The sequence below is a fragment of the Glycine soja genome, chromosome 9 (genome assembly GCF_004193775.1).
Source record: "Glycine soja cultivar W05 chromosome 9, ASM419377v2, whole genome shotgun sequence".
NCBI lineage: Eukaryota > Viridiplantae > Streptophyta > Magnoliopsida > Fabales > Fabaceae > Glycine > Glycine soja.
The window spans coordinates 1060201-1080364 of NC_041010.1; the positions used below are offsets into that span (position 1 = coordinate 1060201).

General features: G+C 26.4%; 3 protein-coding genes across 3 annotated transcripts; 1 reads left to right on the forward strand and 2 right to left on the reverse strand.

Moving 5' to 3' along the window:
* Window positions 1-1695: 1695 nt before the first annotated feature.
* Window positions 1696-2022, reverse strand: LOC114367707 (probable H/ACA ribonucleoprotein complex subunit 1). Its single transcript, XM_028324904.1, has one exon. It carries the CDS (start codon window positions 2020-2022, stop codon window positions 1696-1698), a length of 327 nt encoding a protein of 108 aa, XP_028180705.1.
* A 1775-nt stretch (window positions 2023-3797) lies between these two features.
* LOC114367451 (putative lipid-binding protein AIR1) lies at window positions 3798-4372 on the forward strand. The gene has a single exon (XM_028324643.1). The coding sequence runs from the start codon at window positions 3860-3862 to the stop codon at window positions 4211-4213; it is 354 nt and encodes a 117-aa protein (XP_028180444.1). The 5' UTR covers window positions 3798-3859; the 3' UTR covers window positions 4214-4372.
* A 10641-nt stretch (window positions 4373-15013) lies between these two features.
* Window positions 15014-17538, reverse strand: LOC114368599 (tRNA methyltransferase 10 homolog A-like). The gene is made up of 3 exons (XM_028325812.1): window positions 17004-17538; window positions 16413-16772; window positions 15014-15516 (listed from the first exon to the last, which is right to left on the reverse strand). Exons 1-3 carry the CDS (start codon window positions 17439-17441, stop codon window positions 15295-15297), a joined length of 1020 nt encoding a protein of 339 aa, XP_028181613.1. The 5' UTR covers window positions 17442-17538; the 3' UTR covers window positions 15014-15294.
* Window positions 17539-20164: the final 2626 nt, after the last annotated feature.

Sequence of the window (20164 nt, forward strand, 5' to 3'; positions counted from 1 at the left end):
AAAAGTTCATTCCTATTCGAAGTAAAACAAAATTCGTGTTTACTGATTGACGTAGAGCTTTATTTTATTGAAAATTTTCAGATAAGAATATATACAATTTAATTGAATATTAATCAATAAAAAATATTAATTTGATTTAATGAAAACAGTTGAAAGACGTATTTCATATAATGAAAAAAAAAATATGATTAGGCGTGATGAATGTACATGAAAGAATTATCTTACTTTCAAGAATAATAATTTAAATTTGCTACATAAAGACAGATCAAGAAACTAAATTAATGTTCTAAATAAGGCCAATTTAATAATTTCATGTATCTTTTAAGAGTAAGATGAACATACAATCAAATTTAAATTATGACATATATTATCTTAATTAAGATATCGTCGTTCTTCATTTTAAATATAATTTTTTAGGTGCTAGGTAGATTAAAGTTCTAATTTAAGGAGAATACCTTGTTTGTATGGTGTTTATTGGCGACACGAAAACAAAGTATAATGAAATAGTCTATTTTATTCTATTTAGTTTCATTCATTTAGTGAAATGAAAATATATAACTCTTTCTTTCATCTTTTATTCAATTCTATTCTCGTTTTAAATTAACTTCAACATAGATTTCATATATAATATTTCATGTCATTTTAATCTATCTATCGAATAAACAGAATGTGCTTTATTTTAATCTAGAATATAGAATTGAAAATATTTTTTTAAAATTATTTAAAATTATAGGAATTAAATTTAAATTTTATATTTAAATATATTTAAAATTTAATGACAAAATTCAATTATAGCCCAGAATTATGTAAATTCAATTATTTTCATGCAATTAATCTATTTTTTAAACTGCAGTTGTATAAAAACAGTTAGAGGAATAACACTACTATTTTTTATACTCATAGAAAAGCTGTCATATAGTTCATGTTAGTTAGTTAATTTGTTAACGACCCACACACCCATTAGGACATTACTTATTATCGCGTTGTTTATAAGCTATAAAATAATATCACATGCTTTTCTCAGTAGCATAATTAACCCATATATAAACAAGTAATTTTAAACTCATGCTGTAAAAAAGAGTAATTATAAAATCAAACTTTTTTTTAGAAGAAATATAAACTCAAACTTGATAATATATAGAATGTGTTACTAAATAATATTTGCTATTCCCACGAATCTATTTCATTTTAACTAACTAGAATGTAAACATACCAAAAATTACTAACTAAAATGTAATCAACAAAAACCAATAAATATAAAGCACAATCTTTGGCCTTCATCCATATCCGGAAATTAAGGAATACCTGGTGCCGCCAACAGAAGAAATTCTAGTTGCCTTGTTTGCATTGTTTTGTCACTTTCGCCAAATAAGAAATATAGATATTTAGAGCAACATGGTCTCATTCAAGACTTTAAGGATACTAGCTACCTATATATGCTGTAAGATTAATTCAACCTCCATTAATTAAATTTTAAAAAATAACTGATCTGAAGCAAAAGGTAAACATAAAAAAACAAAAAAAAAACTAGACATTCTTCACCTATAAATTCTCTAGCAAAGTTCAGCTACCACAAAGCAATTGTTCACCCATTAAGCTCGGAACAGAAGCTGTTTGAAGAATGGCTTCCAAGGGCGTAGCCACCATTACCCTTCTCCTCTCCCTGAACTTCTTTCTTTTTTCCATGGTCACTAGTCATGATCCTGATATACCATCAATATCATGGCAACAATCACAATCACAATCACGACCACAATCATCACCACCACCGCCACCCCCACCACCACGATCACGACTAAGATCACCTCCACCCCCACCACCACGATCACGACCACGATCACCTCCACCCCCACCACCACGATCACGACCACAATCACCTCCACCTCCACCACCACGACCACGACTAAGATCACCTCCACCCCCATCACCACAACCACGACCACGATCACCTCCACCCCCATCACCACGACCCCCATCACCTCCACGCTCAATAACCAACCCTTCAGCTCTCTTATAAACCATAAATATTTTAATATTATCTTTGATTTTCACGAGTTAAAAAAAGTTTGATTAGTCCTCCTTAACTGCATTATTATTAAACATACAAGTTCTCCTTTATTTATATAAGAAGACGAGCATGCTCACCTTGTTTTTTAAAATAAATAATAATTAAAAATTAAAATGTATTATCCAAAATAATGACTGAAAATGAGAATTGTAAGGTTTTTATATTGATTCGTTGAAAATTATATATTTGGAACTGATCGAAATTGATAGTATTGCGTAGCCTCTGTCAAACCAAATCCATGAAGCACAGGGATTTAACAAAATCTGTAAGAGGGTATCCCAATTCATAGCAGAGCTTCTTCCAACCTCTCTTGATCCCCAACTCGATCAATTGCAATCATAGCAGCAACAAGTACTTCAGCATACAAACAGAAGCTATCCCAATTCATACCCTTTCTAATTTTTTATTTTTTTTTTGTTCTTACTGTGCTGTATATTTTAGCATCCTGAAAAATATGCAAAAAGGTAAAATTTGAATCAATATGCCCCAAACGTGATGAGCCAATAACCAGTGAAATGAGAACATAACCAAATGATAGTAAACCTCATTTATCATAATGCAGTTCGTATGTTTACTAGTAATACAGCTTGTCAAGCGGATGGATGCCATAAAAAGAGAACACATCTCTATTAACCAATTGCCTTACCGAACAACACACCACACCTTCAGTAGATGTAAAAGTGCATGCATCGTATAATGTTATATATTTAGAATAATAAATGTTTTTAAGAAGAAAAAAGAAAATAAAAGTGTAAGTAAATTAAAAACATTATATTTGAATTTTTTATTTATTATATTTTTCAATGTTACAAGCAAAATTTTTAAATTATAAATTTCAATCTCATAAGTTTATTTATTTATATAAAATAATGAGAATTAACTTATCTAATACAGAAAATTTGTTAGTAAATTGAATAGCATCCGTCATTTTAATTGTTGGTTTAATCATTTGAAGCAAATAAACTTGAAAGATAATATATTTCATACATAAAATAAAAATACAATGAAAAAAAATGATTGTATCAAATTGATTTTTAACATATGACAATTTTGAATGAACTTTAAAACATTTTTGTCAACAACGATAACTACAAATGATAAATTTTAAAATATCGAATAAATTGAAAATTAATTCATTACAATTTTAAAAGATCCTAATATATATTTAAATATGGTTAAGTCCATATTTAGAACTTAAAGCCAAAATCATTGATTAGTTAAAATAATTTTATGATAGTTTATTGTGCACTCGGTGGTAATAAATATATAATATTTATAAATATAAGATTTTCCTGCCTGTGTTATATTAATATATTTGAAGTTTTAACATTTAAAGTATGTTATATACGATATTTTTAATCAATAATAAAGAAACTTAATTATATAAAATACAAAAAAGTCACATATTTATTAAATTTAATAACTATTTGAAAAACTATTTTATTTGTATTATTATATTATATAAGGGTAGTTATTTTTGTTTGTGTTCTTTCTGTGTTTGTCTTTTCATAAAAAAATAATAAATATTTTATATTCAATAAAGGAAGTATTTAATTATATTATTATATTTAATAGTATAATAAATGCAATATAACATCTATATGTTTAATTACATATCTTTATAAATACAACATTATTAATATTAAATGCTACATTTAAGACAGTCTACTTATTTGGACAAAAAAAAAAAAACACCATACACATCCTTGGCCTATAAATTTCAGGTTGCTAGCAGAAGCAAAAGAGCCTTGTTCACCAATTAAGTCTTTGAAGAGAAAGAGTAATTGGAAAATGGCTTCAAAGAGTGTTTCAGCTGTTGCCCTAATTCTGGTCTCCCTCAACCTCCTTTTCTTCTCCATGGTTAGCTCCAACCCCCTAATGACCCCTGCCCTTGTCTCATCAATAATATCTAACAAAAAGTGCCCCGAATTACATGTTTGCGCCACTATTTTGCCTCCCCATCACAAGCCAGACAAGGGTTGCTGCCCCCTCATCGCCGGTCTTATTGATCTTGAAGCCGCCGTGTGCCTCTGCGCCGTACTCAAGCTCGACCTCGGTGGAATCATCTCCATTCCCCTTGACATTTTCGTCAACCTGCTATTAAACATGTGTGGACGCAAATCGACCACCTACACTTGCAACTGAGAACTGAATATGTATGACATGTATCCACCATGTTCTGTTGTGTTAATTAGTTCGTATCATGGTCTTTGTTTATCGTCTTGTTAGTGAAAGTTGTTTAATAAATTAATTGTGTCCTTTGTTCGGGAAGTGATTCCAAGTTATTAAGTTGCTTATTGTTTATCTCTGTCTTAATTTCTTTTCATTTTTCGTATTTTCATCGCGAGTATAAGGTGGTAAAGTAGACAGGAGCACTAATTGATCTTGTGATAAACATTGAAGTCAGTTTGCTGAATGCTGATGATGATTTGGTCCAAACAATAAAGAATGAAAGTATGGTCAAGAAGCAAACTTTTTTTTAAAAGGCTTGTTTGGATACAAAATAGAACCTACAACTTTTAAGAATTTCTTTAATTAGAAATATAGAGTTTGGTCTGTCCAAACAGGATAAAACTAAAGGACTGGAAATTTGGTCTGTCCTCCTTAATTATTATTTATTGGGCACTAATTTTATTTTTATTTAGTAGCCATTAGAAGATAAAATGTGTTTAATCGTATATTAAAGTAGAAATTATTTTATATAGCATTAATTATTATGTTTATTAAATAAAATATTTAACTAACAATTATATATTTTTAAATATTAAATTTATTATTAAAGAGGTTTATCTCAATTTGTTTACTAAGGTGTGTGAATTATTATAAACTTCTTAGTATGTATCTTTGTTTTTTATAAAAGAAAATATTAAATTAATTAAATAAAATAGACTTCATAAATTTTTATTAAATAAATCATTAATAACATGTACTAAATATAATATTTAATGAAAATTAGTCATACTATTAATAATTATATTTATTAAAAAAACATTTTGCATCAACTTTTAGTTCAACGTAAAAATGCTCGAGGCGTTTTTAAATCTAACAAATTTATTTCATTAAATAACTATAATGATTAATAATATGATTAATGTTAATTACATATTATATTCAATCAATTTTATAATTATAAATACTGCATTTAATAAACATTTATTAAATTTATTTGTGTATTAAACTAACATTAAATAATATTTTTTTATCCACAAATATTAGTTTTATTAAAATTTCACTAAAAGAGATTCAATCTCACGGGACTTCCTTTTTTCTTTAAAGACGAAATCAACCTTACAATTTCTTAATATTAAAAAAGTATGATGAATGTTAATTAAAGATTATATTTTATAAATATAATAATCCATAATATATAAAAATATTGTCCCAAAAAAATTGTCATTATAGTTTTTTAATGTAATCTTAATTATTTTTTCACTTATATTATATTTCTTATAATATTAATGATGGACAAACAAATCTATAAATGAATTAATGATGATATAATATTAATTTTATAAAATTATTATTTTTTACATCTATTTTTTTTATGTATCTCTATAAAATAACCTAAGAAAGATAATTATTTTCGCATAAGGGAGTAATAAATACAAAAATATAAAACTACTTCATTATGAGTACATATGTATAAATACAACATTTATTATTCATATTAAATGTTATAGTCAATAATCAATGCACCAAAAAATACTAAAGGGGTATTGAATTCGGATTTTAAAAGAGTATTTTGACATAAAAAATCTTTGAATTTTAAAAAACTTTGTAAGAATATAATGATTTTTAAGATTTTTTTAAAAGACTTTTATGATTATAATTTTATTGTTCAGATTTTAATGAATTTATAAAATATAAATTCATAAGATTTAAAATGATATTATAAATTTTTAAAATTTTAAAGAATTTAATAAATTTTTTAAAACAAACATTCAAAATTATTTATAAAGATTTATGAATTTTATCCACTTAAGATTTTCAAGAAAATTTATCTTATACAAAGAACTTTAACCCTGTTATATAACAACTCTAATGTATAATTGCTTAAGCAAATTATTTATCTTAATTTTGTAGGACCTGTCAAATGTATTTAAACACTTTACTTAAAAAATCACTCAAATACAAAAATTATCAAAGAGAGTGTTTAACATAATTTTGTAGATCTATAATTGACCCCATATATTAATATTTTTTTACTTTTATTTATTATTTCAACTGAAAATATTATTTTAATTGTATTATAATTATAATTAAAAAAATAATTATGTAAAAAATGAAAAAATTTAAATATACTAAATATTATTTTATTTATGTCAACAAATTAAAAATAATGAGAAATAGATAAATGAGAAATAAATAACAATATAGTTAACAAAATTCATTCGAGAAATTATGCCAATTATAATTTACAAATGAAGTTGCGAACTGATATGATAAATCATATATTGGGTTACAATTTTTATTTTGAACTGTAATGTAGAGATGATCCAGTAAAAAAAATATCATCCATTGGTTGTGAGAACCGTCATTCTTAAAAAGCTTCAAAACAGTTTTTTTAAAAAAGAAAATTGCTAAATTGTAGGAACTTAATTTCGTACCACACCACACGAATGAATTGGCTATTGACGTGGAAAAGTAGGTTATGATCTTTCTGGAGGTGAAGGAGCACCAATCCAAAGTGGATCAAACACAAGTATGGCTGCAATGATTAAAAATATCACAATGGAACCATGGCCCCATACTTCTGGTTGCCTCTCATTTTCACACGTATGTTATATATCAAAGAAAGAAGACTGAGAAAATGAAAAGATATATATGAAGCAGTATAGTGTAATATTGCACTGTGGTATGCCCTCTATATATAGTGTCTGAAAGGTGGCGAAGATGAGATCTAACACCGGTTGCAGCGTTTGGTGTTGTTGATGATCAAGAGACACAAGTGGGAACAGTCGCAACTTTCTTTGATGCATATCACAGTTGCTGCATTTTCACGAATAAATTTTTAAGGAACTTTAAAAGGGTAATTAATTAATAAATATAATTCGTATCTACTAAATAAATTGGAAAACAAATTGAGTATATATATTTTAATGCATTCTCAAAGTGTAAAGAAATATATATAAACTATGGTAGTTTTTTTGAATGATCGTTTTTAGGAATTATTTTTCATGTTTTTAGAAAAAATTTCAACGAGTTTTTTCAATATATCTTTTTATCTCTGTTTTCAAATTGAAATTCAATATATTTTTAAAACCATTTATAATTAAAAATAATATCATATCACGATATAAATTATTTATCATAAATTTAAAATATAATTTATATGTTCAAAAATACATATTTATTATATATAAAATTTTAAATATAAAAAAATGTATATATTTAAAAGTATTCGTTTATTGTAAATTTTATAATTTGATGATTATTTTGCATCTTTCTTGAGAAATTAGTGATTTATTACTTTCAGGAGCGTTCGAGCCGAAATGGCAAGGATTCTGGGCACAGTAAATACTCTAACGCTCAAGGCAATAGCAAAATGAGGAGAGTGAATTATGAGGTTTTTAATGATAACTGATCATGAGAAAATTGTCCTTACATAATTTTCATTTGGACAGAAAAAGTCATTATAGATGATGTGGCTATTAGTTACACTAGAACAAGAAGCAATACATTTCATAGTATTTCTTTATTGGATTTATTATTATTTTTTATCTCTTATCTTTTGTGAATTTCTATTTTAGTTCTTATAATTTTTTATCCGTTTTTAGTCCCTAAGAAAGAAATTCATTCCGTTTTTTTTGTCCGTGATGTAGACAATTTTTAGGACTAAAAATATAATAAAGTTTTTTTAGGAATTAAAAATGAAACAATTTTTTTAAGGAACTAAAAACAATCAAAAAAATTATGAGACTAAAAATGGCCGATCCATGAAAGAAGGAACCAAAAAGTTTAATAAACACTTATTTAATTATTTATTAATTATATTCTTTTATGAGACTTTTTTACCTTTTAAACAATAAAAATTATTAAAAATTAATGAAATAAAATTCATTTATCTAAAATCAAAATATTCTTTAACTTTAAGGAAATTTGTATTTTTATGGTTTCTATGAATAAATGAGTAAATGAGTAGTACATGAGATGATATGAAAAAAAGGTAGTGAACGAGATAATAATAAAAAAAAAACACTACTTCTATACATACAAGCTTGTTAGTGAAAAAACCCTTTTTTTTTAGTAGTGTTTATAGCAAAACATTAATGTACTAAAAAGCAAGAGAGATGTTAAGGAGGCTCAAATATAATTTTATTTCCTATAATGTGTTGCCTTTTTTGTTTTGATCCATGGTAAAGTTTTTTATAAAACATTTTATTTTGTTTTAATTTTTATAATATATTCATTTTTTTGTCTTCGTACGTCCTTGTAATATATATGTAGATAATTTACTTTCAGTCCTTACCAAATTTGTTAAAAGGGACTAACTCAATAAATAAAATATTATAGAAGAAAATAAAAAAATACAAGGATTCAAATAAAATTAAAAAGATTAAAAAATAATTTTGTAAGGACCAAAACCAAAATATATAGCAATATGTTTTTGTTTACTGAATATAGTAATATGTTATACGGAAAAAAAATATTTAAACCTATTAATGTTTTGTAAAATAAACACTAATTAATAAATTGCCTTATTTTGTTAGAGATTATGTTAAAAACAATAATAATTTATTACAAAATAATTTGATTATGAAATAATTAATATTATAAGTTTCTTTTTTTTAGAAGTATGTTATAAGTTTCTATACAAACGCTGATAACATAAATAATAAAAATTAATTAACTTAAAAAATAAATTTTATGAATTAATAAATTTATAAAATTACTATACATAGAGTTAAATTTTTAATAAATTCTAAATGGTGTTAACAAATAAATGTATTAAGTTCTTAATATACATTGACTCTCTCGTTAAGTTAAATAATGTTAACAAATACAATTAATTAAATAATGTTAACAAATATAATTAACTAGATAGTTGACGCATGATATGAAAGGTAAATTTAGAGGGAAATATTTTTTGTATATTTAAAAATTATATTGAAAATTTTATTAATTTTTTTATAAAAAATTGTGTTTATAAAAAAATTGTATATATAATTTTTTTTTATATAAAATGTATACAGATAACTAGATATTATGAAAGCGAATTTTGTCTTTTCTAACCATATATTTTTTATACACACGGTCACAAATTCCTATCATGTTAAAAAAATTCAGTTATCTATTAAGTGTCATATACTTTGTTGGTTTATTAATGTATTACTAATAATTGCTAAATAGTAATTAAGAATATATTTAATAATCTGTAATATATTACTAATTATTAATTGTCAATATAATGCCAATATGCTAGTATACAATTATTAATTAAAATCCATAAAAAATTGAATTGTATTAATTAAAAATCATGATTAATTTTTTGCTTTTAATCAATATTTAATTATTGACTCATAAATACATTTTTTCAATAATAATAATAATAATTATTATTATTATTATTGAATAATTATTATATATAATATTTCAAAAATAATTCTTAAATATAATATAAAATTATATCAGTTAATAAGGAAATGAAAGTAAATTTTCTATATTAAATAAATTTTCTAGATATTTTGTAGACTAATTATATTAGCTCAAATTTTCTAATCAATAATGATTAATCTAGGAGATGTTTGTTTCGTGAAATCATCCTGCATTTTCGAAAATATGAAGATATGAATATTCAATATTCCCTTATTTGTTAGGATATCGGAAAATATTTTCAGTTATCCTTCATTTCCAATAAATTACACATTCTCATGCCTATAAAGTTTTCATTTCTTAACTCCACTATAACTTCCATGTTTATTTTATTTTTCATTTATTATTTAAAATCTTTAAAATATTCCTATGAATGTTGAAAATTAACCAAACATATTTTTATATATAGCAAAGAATAATATTTCAAGTACAATATTCTTGGGAATGTCATTTTTAAAAATAATGTAAAATGATTCCGTGAAATAAATGTATGCTTAAATAACTTGTATTTAAATGTTACATTTGAGGATTGGGCGGTCATTCAAAATATACTTTGTCGAATTTTCATAATAAAATCAATATATATATATATATATATATATATAATTGCTTTTTTTGCCGCAATATATCTAATTGCTTAATATAAAATGAAAGTAGTTTCCAAATTTTTAATAATTTTCAAATTTTCCGTTACTATAATTTCCAGGATGCTTTTACTATCGTATAATGAAAATTTTATATAATCAAATATGACTACCGTATAATAATAATAATAATAATAATAATAATAATAATAATAATAATAATAATAATAATAATAATTAATAAAAGTAGAAAGTTTATTACAATAATCGAATGAATTAAGAAAACTAAAATTTAAAAACTAATTTAATTAAAATATTAAAATATATATGAAAAAATATAAAATTACTCGAAATATAAAATATTAAAAAGTAATTCCTATTAAAATATCAAATCTCTTTTTTTCTATCATTTAATCATTGCTAAAATTAATGCATAAAAAAAATAGGGACATGCACAAAAAAAAATCATTCTTAAAATTAGTCACATAATTAATTATTAATATATGTGATACAATATAAAAAATTATTTCAATTTTTAATAATATATATTATCCACGTTATCAAAATATTCAAAATGTTATTTGAAAATTTAGTTATCACGGTATTATTTTAAAATAATCATTATTTTTTCATTATTAATATTATAAAGGATATAAATAAGAAAAAATAATTAATATTACATTAAAAAACTAAAATAATAATTATTTTATTACTTATTTTATCTTCTCACACAATTATTATTTATTATAGGACGAAATGAGTAAATTAGTATTTAATAGAGAAACTAATTTATTTTACTAAAATTTATTGAGTTCTGAACCATAACTAATACTTAATAAATATTTTAAAAAAAATAAATAATATAATTGTTATTTGATTATAATTTAAAATAATAATAATTTACATTCACATAGATTAGGGCCTTCATTATTGAGTGTTGACTAACGGGCATTTGAAATAAATATAACATGACTCTTTTAATTTATATTCATTATATATATATATATATATATATATATATATATATATATATATAATAATCAAATATTTAGAGGATTTATAATAACTTACTACTCATCATTTTACATTGACTAACTCCCTTGATAATCAATGTTAATCTCAAACAGAACTAGGCAGGCAATTTTAAATGACCAAGAACAAAAACATAAAAAAGTTGTAACTATAAGAACCCAGAATGAGATATAAAAAAAATAAGACAAAGTTAATGCAATTATATAAAACAAATGAATAATCAAACAGATTTTACACTGAACACTATAGAAACACTCCATAGAAGAAGAAAAATTGTGAGAACACTCCATAGAAATTAATCTCAAATAAGTAAATAGATAAAAAAACGAAAAGTAAGAATTGATGAGCAAGAACAAATAACATAACAGTAAAGATTTTGAATTAAAAAAAAAAACAGTAACGATTTGAATTATAAAATGTATCATAAAGTCTAATAAACATGTCAAAAGGGGGCATCTTGAGAAGAAAATGATTTCATTTTCTATTGTTCCACTGTTTTTCTTTCCCTCCTTGATTTTCCTTACATTGATTGGACAAGAAAAAGAACCAAAACAGTAAAACTAGTACTATTTGCTGATTACCTAATTCCATCGAAAATATTATTTCTTCCTCCTCATGCATGACTCTGTGATCCAATGCACGATCACCAAACGAAAATAGCAAGGAAAAAGGAATATAGAAGGACAAAAATGGGGATAGAACATAACCATAGAAGCAAGAAAACGGGAGGCTCTGGGGTCATAAAGTAAGGGAAGATCCCAATTGAGGACACCAAAAGCAACACCATCAGAACTGTTGCTAAAACCCTGTTATCTCTGAATCTGTCGCAATTCCCCATCCTCGTTGCTCAACTTTTGTGTCAAATATATGAGACAAGGTGCTTCATTCTTAAACATTAAACATGATTCTTATATAGTCAAATTTCAGGTATCACAAAAAAAAATATTCAAGGAAATAAATTATATCTTTACGTGTTCAGAAATTATATGAAAAACTTAATCACACTTAATGTTTTTAATTCTTTTCTAAAATGTATTCGGCAGGCGTTGATTATTGTTGAATGTGGGATTGGGGAAGAACCATTAACTTAAATCAGTTACTTACCTTTCCATTCTACCGCTACTAGTGTTACTCCCTTAAATTGTTAATATTCTAAAAATAAGATTCTCCACATCACATACACGGATTTTGGTGTAAACAATGGATTGTGATTCTGCCAACATTACACTAAACGAAATGGAAAGGTGCATGCATTTTATCTTCAATTGAAAAACAAAGAAATTCAAGTTTGATTCTTTTTTTCTTTTTTCTTTTAAAGAAATTGAAGTTTTATTCTTAGAATGCTAAGAACCTTGCAACAGTTTTAAATGAATTGATATTTATCATTCATTGGTGCAAAATTTAATACTTTTAAAAATGCAACACATTATTAAATGATTTAGAAAAAAAATATATATTTAATACCATAACAAGGTTTTTTCATTAAATGAGGTTATTAATTTTATTTTTTTGTAAATTGTATATATGCAGAGTTATTGATTTCTAATTTTTTCTTAATTAAAATTTTAATATTTAGTAATGAATTAAAATCAAAATACTAAAAAACTCAATCTAGTTCAGCATATGCGATGTATCAAAAAGAAAAATACGTTGTATATACAATACCATAAGTTACACGCGCATATCATAAATGGTTAACATAATAAAAATGGATTTAGATTTTTTTCACCAAAATAAATCATAAATGGTTGACATGATTTTAAAATAAAATATCAATGTATTCAGAGCATCTTGATCATTACTTAACCAGTTGTTTATTTTAAGATATTGTTGCTTCATTTTTTTAATATCAAAGAAAATATGTTATGTTGAGTTACTTAAAATTAAGTTTTGTTACTTCTACAAGTAATGGTTGCTTAATTATGATTAAAAAAATTACATTGCATTTTTTATTTAGACCATAAATATTTTTCATCGGGAGCAATCATGTCCGAACCAAGTAAAAATAAGAAAAATTACTTTAAATGTTAAAAAAAGAAAAAAAAATTGTGTAATTTCACTGAATCGTACTGTGGTTAGCATATTTACCCTAATTTTTTGCCATCAAAATTATTTAGTAATTTTATTATTATTCACCTTAGAGAGGTTGGGAACTATTTGGCACGTCATTTAATTATTATTTTTTTATAAAAGACAGCCATTTTGGGAGCTAGTTCGTAGTATTATTTTTTATGAATGCGCGTTTACATGCACCTGGTTTATTAGGTAACAGTAGTTATGAAAAGAAATAAAAATAAATAATGTAAAAAAATAATAATACATACATACTATTAAATATTATTTTGAATAACTAAAATTAAAAGATAAATATATATAGATAATTAAAGTATTTATATGGTTATTAATTAATTTAATCTTATCTATTAAATATTATTTTCAATAATTAAAATTAAAAGATAAATATATTAGCAGCTTTTTTTTTTCTTTTTTCTTGTTACTACCCACTTAGGGGAAGCTTTTGCCTTGGGGATACTTTTTTTTTTTTTTTCATTTGATGAAACTTCGATCACATCTTTTCGGTCAAATCTTTTAATAATATTTTTGCCTTAAAAAAAAAATATATCGTGCATTGTTTTTGGCTTTACATATAAGAACTCTCAATCAAAATCATTAGATTTTTTGCCACATATTATGTTGTCCGTGTAAAATATTTATTCATTTTATCAATAACTAATCTCTACTAAGAACTTAATTGTTCATCAAATCCCTTCTCTTAATTAACCTTGAACATGAAATATTGTTCTAGGAATCTAAACTCAATGCTACTGAGATGAATGACATATTGGTAATCATTAGATTAAAATTAACGTTCAAATTATGTATTTAATTATAATTATATTTTAAAAATCTCATCACAAGATCTTTAATTTAAACAAAAACAAAATTACATAAAATTTATAAAAAAATATTCATAGAAATTAAACACGACACCATAGATTTATAATATTCTCACCCTCTATTTAACCAACTGAGTTACACCAATTGCTACATAAAATTTATAATTAAATACACAATATCGATCCACAATTTTAATCTAATTGCTATTATTAAATGTTCTCATTTCCCACAATAAGTAAAAATTTCCACAAATTACACGTTTCAGTATTCCTGGTGCCAAGTCTCAGTGCATAGAAATCTATGGACAATTTGATTGGATCCATTTCACCAAGAACACATTGTACAGGTACTTTTACATCCCCCCTCCTTTATTCTTCCCAATCCCGCTTTTCCAGTATTTTAGATTCCTGTAAACATCCAAACTAGTGAAACTACCCCCAAAATTTTAATTTTTTTGGTTGTACCCTCCCCTTTCTTTCTCACAAGTCACACCTTCACCACTCCCCCTTTTTACTCTGCACAATCCCCTTAAACATCCAAACTACCCCCCAAAAAATTAATTTAATTTGTTGGTTGTACCCTACCCTTTCTTTCATTTTTTCTTTTCTTTTCACAGAAACTAATTTTCGTAATATATGTTTTCTTAAATTATAGGAACTAATTTTCATAATGTAAAATTTAAAATTTTACTCTATAAAAACTAGTTTTCATAATGTATTAAAGCATAACTATATTATAGAACCTAGTATAAAAATGAGAGATAGATAGAGCAAAAGTAAAATATTAATAAATGATGTGATAAAGGAAAACTGAAAAATAAATAAGGAGAAAAAAGAGATAGAAACGAAAATGAATGTAAAATTAAAATTAAGAATAATTGTAAATGAATCCAAAACCCGAGGAGCAACAATCAAAAAGAGTGATTCCATCCTATTACAGATTGTTACATACCAAGCATATAAAAAAAATGCCAATTCCCTATGTCTGTATTAATGTTGCATATGAAGCTCTGATTTGAAACTTCTGTCTTGATGTGTTAGCCTTCCAGTTGTACACATCCATGCAATGGCCAGGAGAAGATCAACAGGTTTGTAGGAAAACTTTGAGCCAGAGACAATTCTAACAGTTAGAAGGGACCTCCTCAGCGCATATCTTTTTATTTGCAGTTATATCATCATTTTGTTCACGTTCTTCCTCTCCCTCTACTGTATCTTCTGCGTTCCCTTCTGAATCGGATTGACATCTTTTCCGTTGAGGGATAACAGCAAAGAAAGATGTTCTCCAATCCCTTGTCTCCAAATACTTGAGTAGTATTTCTACCACTTGATTCACAGTGAGAACCTGAAGGCTCAATTGAGAAATAAAATGAGTTTGATGCAAAAGGAAATTTGCATTGTGGAAGACTGTAGTCTTGTCACTAGTGAGACAGTACTAGAAGACTCTGCAGGGTAAAAAGATCCCACCCAAATAAACAAGTTCTCTGTTAGCATGCAACTTATCAGATTGAGAGTTTAGATCACCTTTACCAAATGTGCATCACAAAAACACCCAAGTCTCACTTATGATATGTTTGGTTGGATGAAAAGAAAATGAAGATGAAACAAAACCCGGATGATAACAATATTTTCTTTTTTGTTTGGTAGGAAATGAAAATTCAAAATTTCCCTTCCTTCTATTCTTCAATTCAAATTTTAATTTGTTTTCTCTCCTTTCTTATTTCCATCCACTCGACCAAACAAGCCCTTACTATTTGTTTGTGAGGGGGAAATGAGAGAGGAAACTACATTTTAAATTAGAATTGAATAGAAAGTGAAAAGGAAAAAAAATAAATGAGTTTTTATTTCTAAAAGTCAATTTTCCTCTCTGTTTTTCTCCTCTCATCCGAAGTCCAAACAGACCATTATAAACGCCAGGATCAACTAACAGAAGGAAAGTAAAGGTAAAACAAAGGGCAATGCCAAAGATGTGCAATGATTCTAATTTTAGAAATGCCCCTTCTATGCTATATGTGAATAACATACAGGCAAAATCAAATTTTAGATTCAATTTGAGAGATAAAAAGCCTAGACAAATTAGTACCCAAAAAAAAAATTACTCTAACAAGTTATTAACTAGTATACAATCTCATCCCCAAAGACTAATTTTTACAGAACAAAAACTTTAAGGAACCAAACCAACACAACTTATCACTCTCAAGACAAAATTGTGTATATTTACTGTGACATGAATAATAATACCTGAGAACTAGACATCTTCATGAAATTTCCTATGGGGAGTTTAGCCGTTGGGATACCTTGCTCCTCTGCTTTCTTCAACGTTATCCCCTTCCACCGGTTCCTATCCACCAACCCGCCAATAACATAAACCTTGTTCAAATCAAGCTCCTCAAGTACAGTCTCCGAATCCGCGGTGAGATAAACCAAATCCTCCTTACGATCACTCAAGGCTTCAATGTAGGACCTATTCTCCTTCTCAATTATCCACTTATCAAACCCCGGAATCCGCTTCAACCCGCTATCCATTTCCCCTTCGCAGCCGGTGAGCCAAAGATGCGCAGGGGAAGCACACCTCCCATTCACCGCATAACAGTACATAATCTGCAGATCCAATCACAGCTCCATTATTCACTATTAGTATAATTTCAAGGCTTTGTTTGGATAAATTTATAATAAGCCGCTCCTTAAACTAAAATTAGCTAATACACAAAAACTCTACCTTATACATATGCTAATTTTAGATTATGAACTATAGAGAAACTTATTTCATTTTTCTTTGTGCTTAAAAAAGGTTACCCAAACAGGACCTAAATTATGAGTTGAGAAACGAACCTGCTGCACGAGGCTGTGGATTTCGTTAGGGTTCATGAGGTGAGAGAACTGGAGATCGACGACGACGTTCTGGCCTTTTTCTCTCGCTACGGTGAGTCTCTCTCTTTTGTCCTCTTTCTCCTGTGACCTCTTTTCCATTCTCTCCTTGCGGAGGTTCCTTCGAGACTCTATCAGCTTCGCTTTCTCCTCTTCGGAGACCCCGGCGAGGCTCTCTTCCCACTCCTTGCGCTTTCTCTCTACGTCTCTTCGCTTCTGCTCCTTCGCCGCGGCTTTCTTCTCCGCCTTCTTCGCCTCAAACCTCTGTTGCTTTGCCAGCTTCTTCCGCGCGTTCTTTGAGAGGACCGGAGGATCCGCGGCGGTTTGGTCGGTTTTGCGATTCTCAGTCTCCGTCGTCTGCGGTGGAGCGCCGGCGTCTCCGCCGCCGGGTGATTCCGGCATTGTTGCAATTAGGGATTTGTTGGAGACGCTCTAAGTGATACTGCTCTCTTTAGTTTCGTGCTTTTTAATTTTTTTTGTTTTTATTTTATTTATACAAGTGAAATTAATTTGTTGATGTATAATATATTAATAAATGATGAATAAAAAATTTAAAAGGACTTAAATATGAAATTGGTTCATGTAATTTTACATTTTTTTAAGGTTAAAATATTTTTTTTTTGTCCCCGTAGATATACTCAAGTTTGAATTTCATGCTTGTAAAAAAAATTTGTCTTTATGTCAACTTTTAATATTTTAAAGTTATAATAACATCATATAAGCAACTCGTATACATTCTAAAACATAACAATAAGAAATAGTTATTTCAACATAACATCAACACTTTTATCAATGACTCCATCTGCATTCACAATCTTAAAATATTTGTACACTAAACTGACTACTTATATACTATGTTGTAGACTTGACTTTACCGAAGTTAACACAAGATTCGGGATTTATATGAGTCTTAACTCTTTTTAATTGCTCAATCTCAACATTTTTAGCACTAGGATGAAGATCCGTCTAAGCACCAACTCTTATCAATCCCCAACCATAAAACATTTTTCAACACAAAACTAAGGATTTGTTTAAGTATCAACTCTTATCAATCACCTAACATTAACATTTGCAACGGTAGCTTGAGATCTCTCTAAGCATCAATTCCTATCAATCTTTCAACCTTAACACTTATTCTTAAGCTTTAGTAATAATACAAGTCAACTACTTATTTATTCACAAGCTTTAGTAACAATACCAAGCCAATAATTTATTCATTCATAAGCTTTAACAACAATACAAGTCAACATAAGGCAACCTTATGTGTATGTTGTACTATTTTAAAATATTTTAAACACTTTTAGTTTCGAATAGTTATTATTATTAGATGTATTTCATAGACTTGAAATATGATGATATTGGACTAACGCCATTTTAGTCTTAGTGTATGATAATGTAGGTGGTACATCTTATAATTGTAGATGATTAGATGATAATGTATTTTCTTATAAGTATTAAGTATTTTTTAGGTAATAGTATTTAAGATGTGCTTCCTTGATAACAATGAGGATTTAGTGTTTAAATGACAACCTCATATTAATTTGTTTGGTGAAGGGGTGTGAACCTTTTTGGTAGTGTCATTTTTGAAAAGTAAGCCGTTGGAGGGGTCTTCACATTTGGTAGTTTTAAGATAACATGAATCTTAAGTCTTTAGTTCATATAAATTTCAGTTTTAACATGCATTTGGGTAGGTAAAAAATGCACAAAATGAAAGTTTACGAGGTTTTGAAGGATCACCCTCCTTCAATGTAGGAAGATACAACTTAGATGCTTTTGTCTCATGAGATAAACTGATTCATGATTTAGAGGCACAACTAGATTAAATGTGATGCTAATCCTATATATTATTGGATCTTGATTGAGTTGGGTTTGGTTCACATAAATAACTCATGTATATTATTGTTTATTTGTTTATATTGAAACTCACACAAACATGAACAAAAATTAATCATTATATTTTTCATGAAACTAAATTTAAATTTCTTTTGTAATTATTCTAAAACACTAAATAAGAAACTAAATGAGGTTATAGATGAAATATAATCTAAAATGTCCATGTGTGTTATGATGACATGACATTCCATTTGTCATGTCAACAATCAACTACTAACATTAAATATTTGGACAAAAAATAATACATTTTGAATTTTTGAGAGACAAAAACAAACAATTTTTTTATAAAGATGAAAATCAAACTTTAATCATTTTGTGATCATGACATGACCAACAAGTATTGAGTTTACCAACAATGGATAATCTTTACAATGTGACAAGCAAAGATTTAAATTTCCTTTGAAAAAAATATTAAATTTAATACTCAATAATGTCTTGAACATGACTCTATTTGAAACAAGATACATGCGAGGAAAAAAAATACATAACATATAAAAATACTACTACTTTAATAATTTTTTCTTAAAAATAAGGTTCACATGTTTTGACTCAGCTCCAAGTTATTGTCTTGATGAATTAGATGAAATGGGCAAAAATAGGTTGACATGTTTAAAAAAATATTATTATTATAATAATTTTTTGATTACCCTTTTAAAATAAATTATAATTTTATTATTTTTATGTCATTTTATATTTTTCAACTATTTCAATAATTAAATTTATCAAATAATTATAACTTAATAAACTAACTAAAACTTTTCCGTTCGATTAATTTTTTTAGTTTTTAATTAATTTTTCAGTTAGTTTTACTAAGGTAACCACACTCTAAAAACATATTCATGATATTCGGACAAAAGTCACTATTCCTCTAATTTTTAACCAAACTTTTTTTTTGTAAATGATAAAAAAAGTTTTTTTTTTTTAACAATTATCGTTCTCCATGGTTTAATATGGTTCTGATAAATGCATGCTCCAAAAAAGGGAGTAGAGTACGCAACTGACACCAACTAAAAACAGTTTAACCACCGACTCTAGAGTGGCAATAATTGCTTTTTTTTTTTTAATAAAAAAAGGTTAACTTCATTAAAATTGTCTCTTGTGTTTTACTTAAGTAGTACTACTTTCTCAGGAATGATAAGGGCGCAATTGCAAGACGCACGGGCAGAAATGGGAAATTTGGAAAATTAAAGGGCACAAATGCAAAACAAAAAAAAGTAAAACTTTAAAAAGTC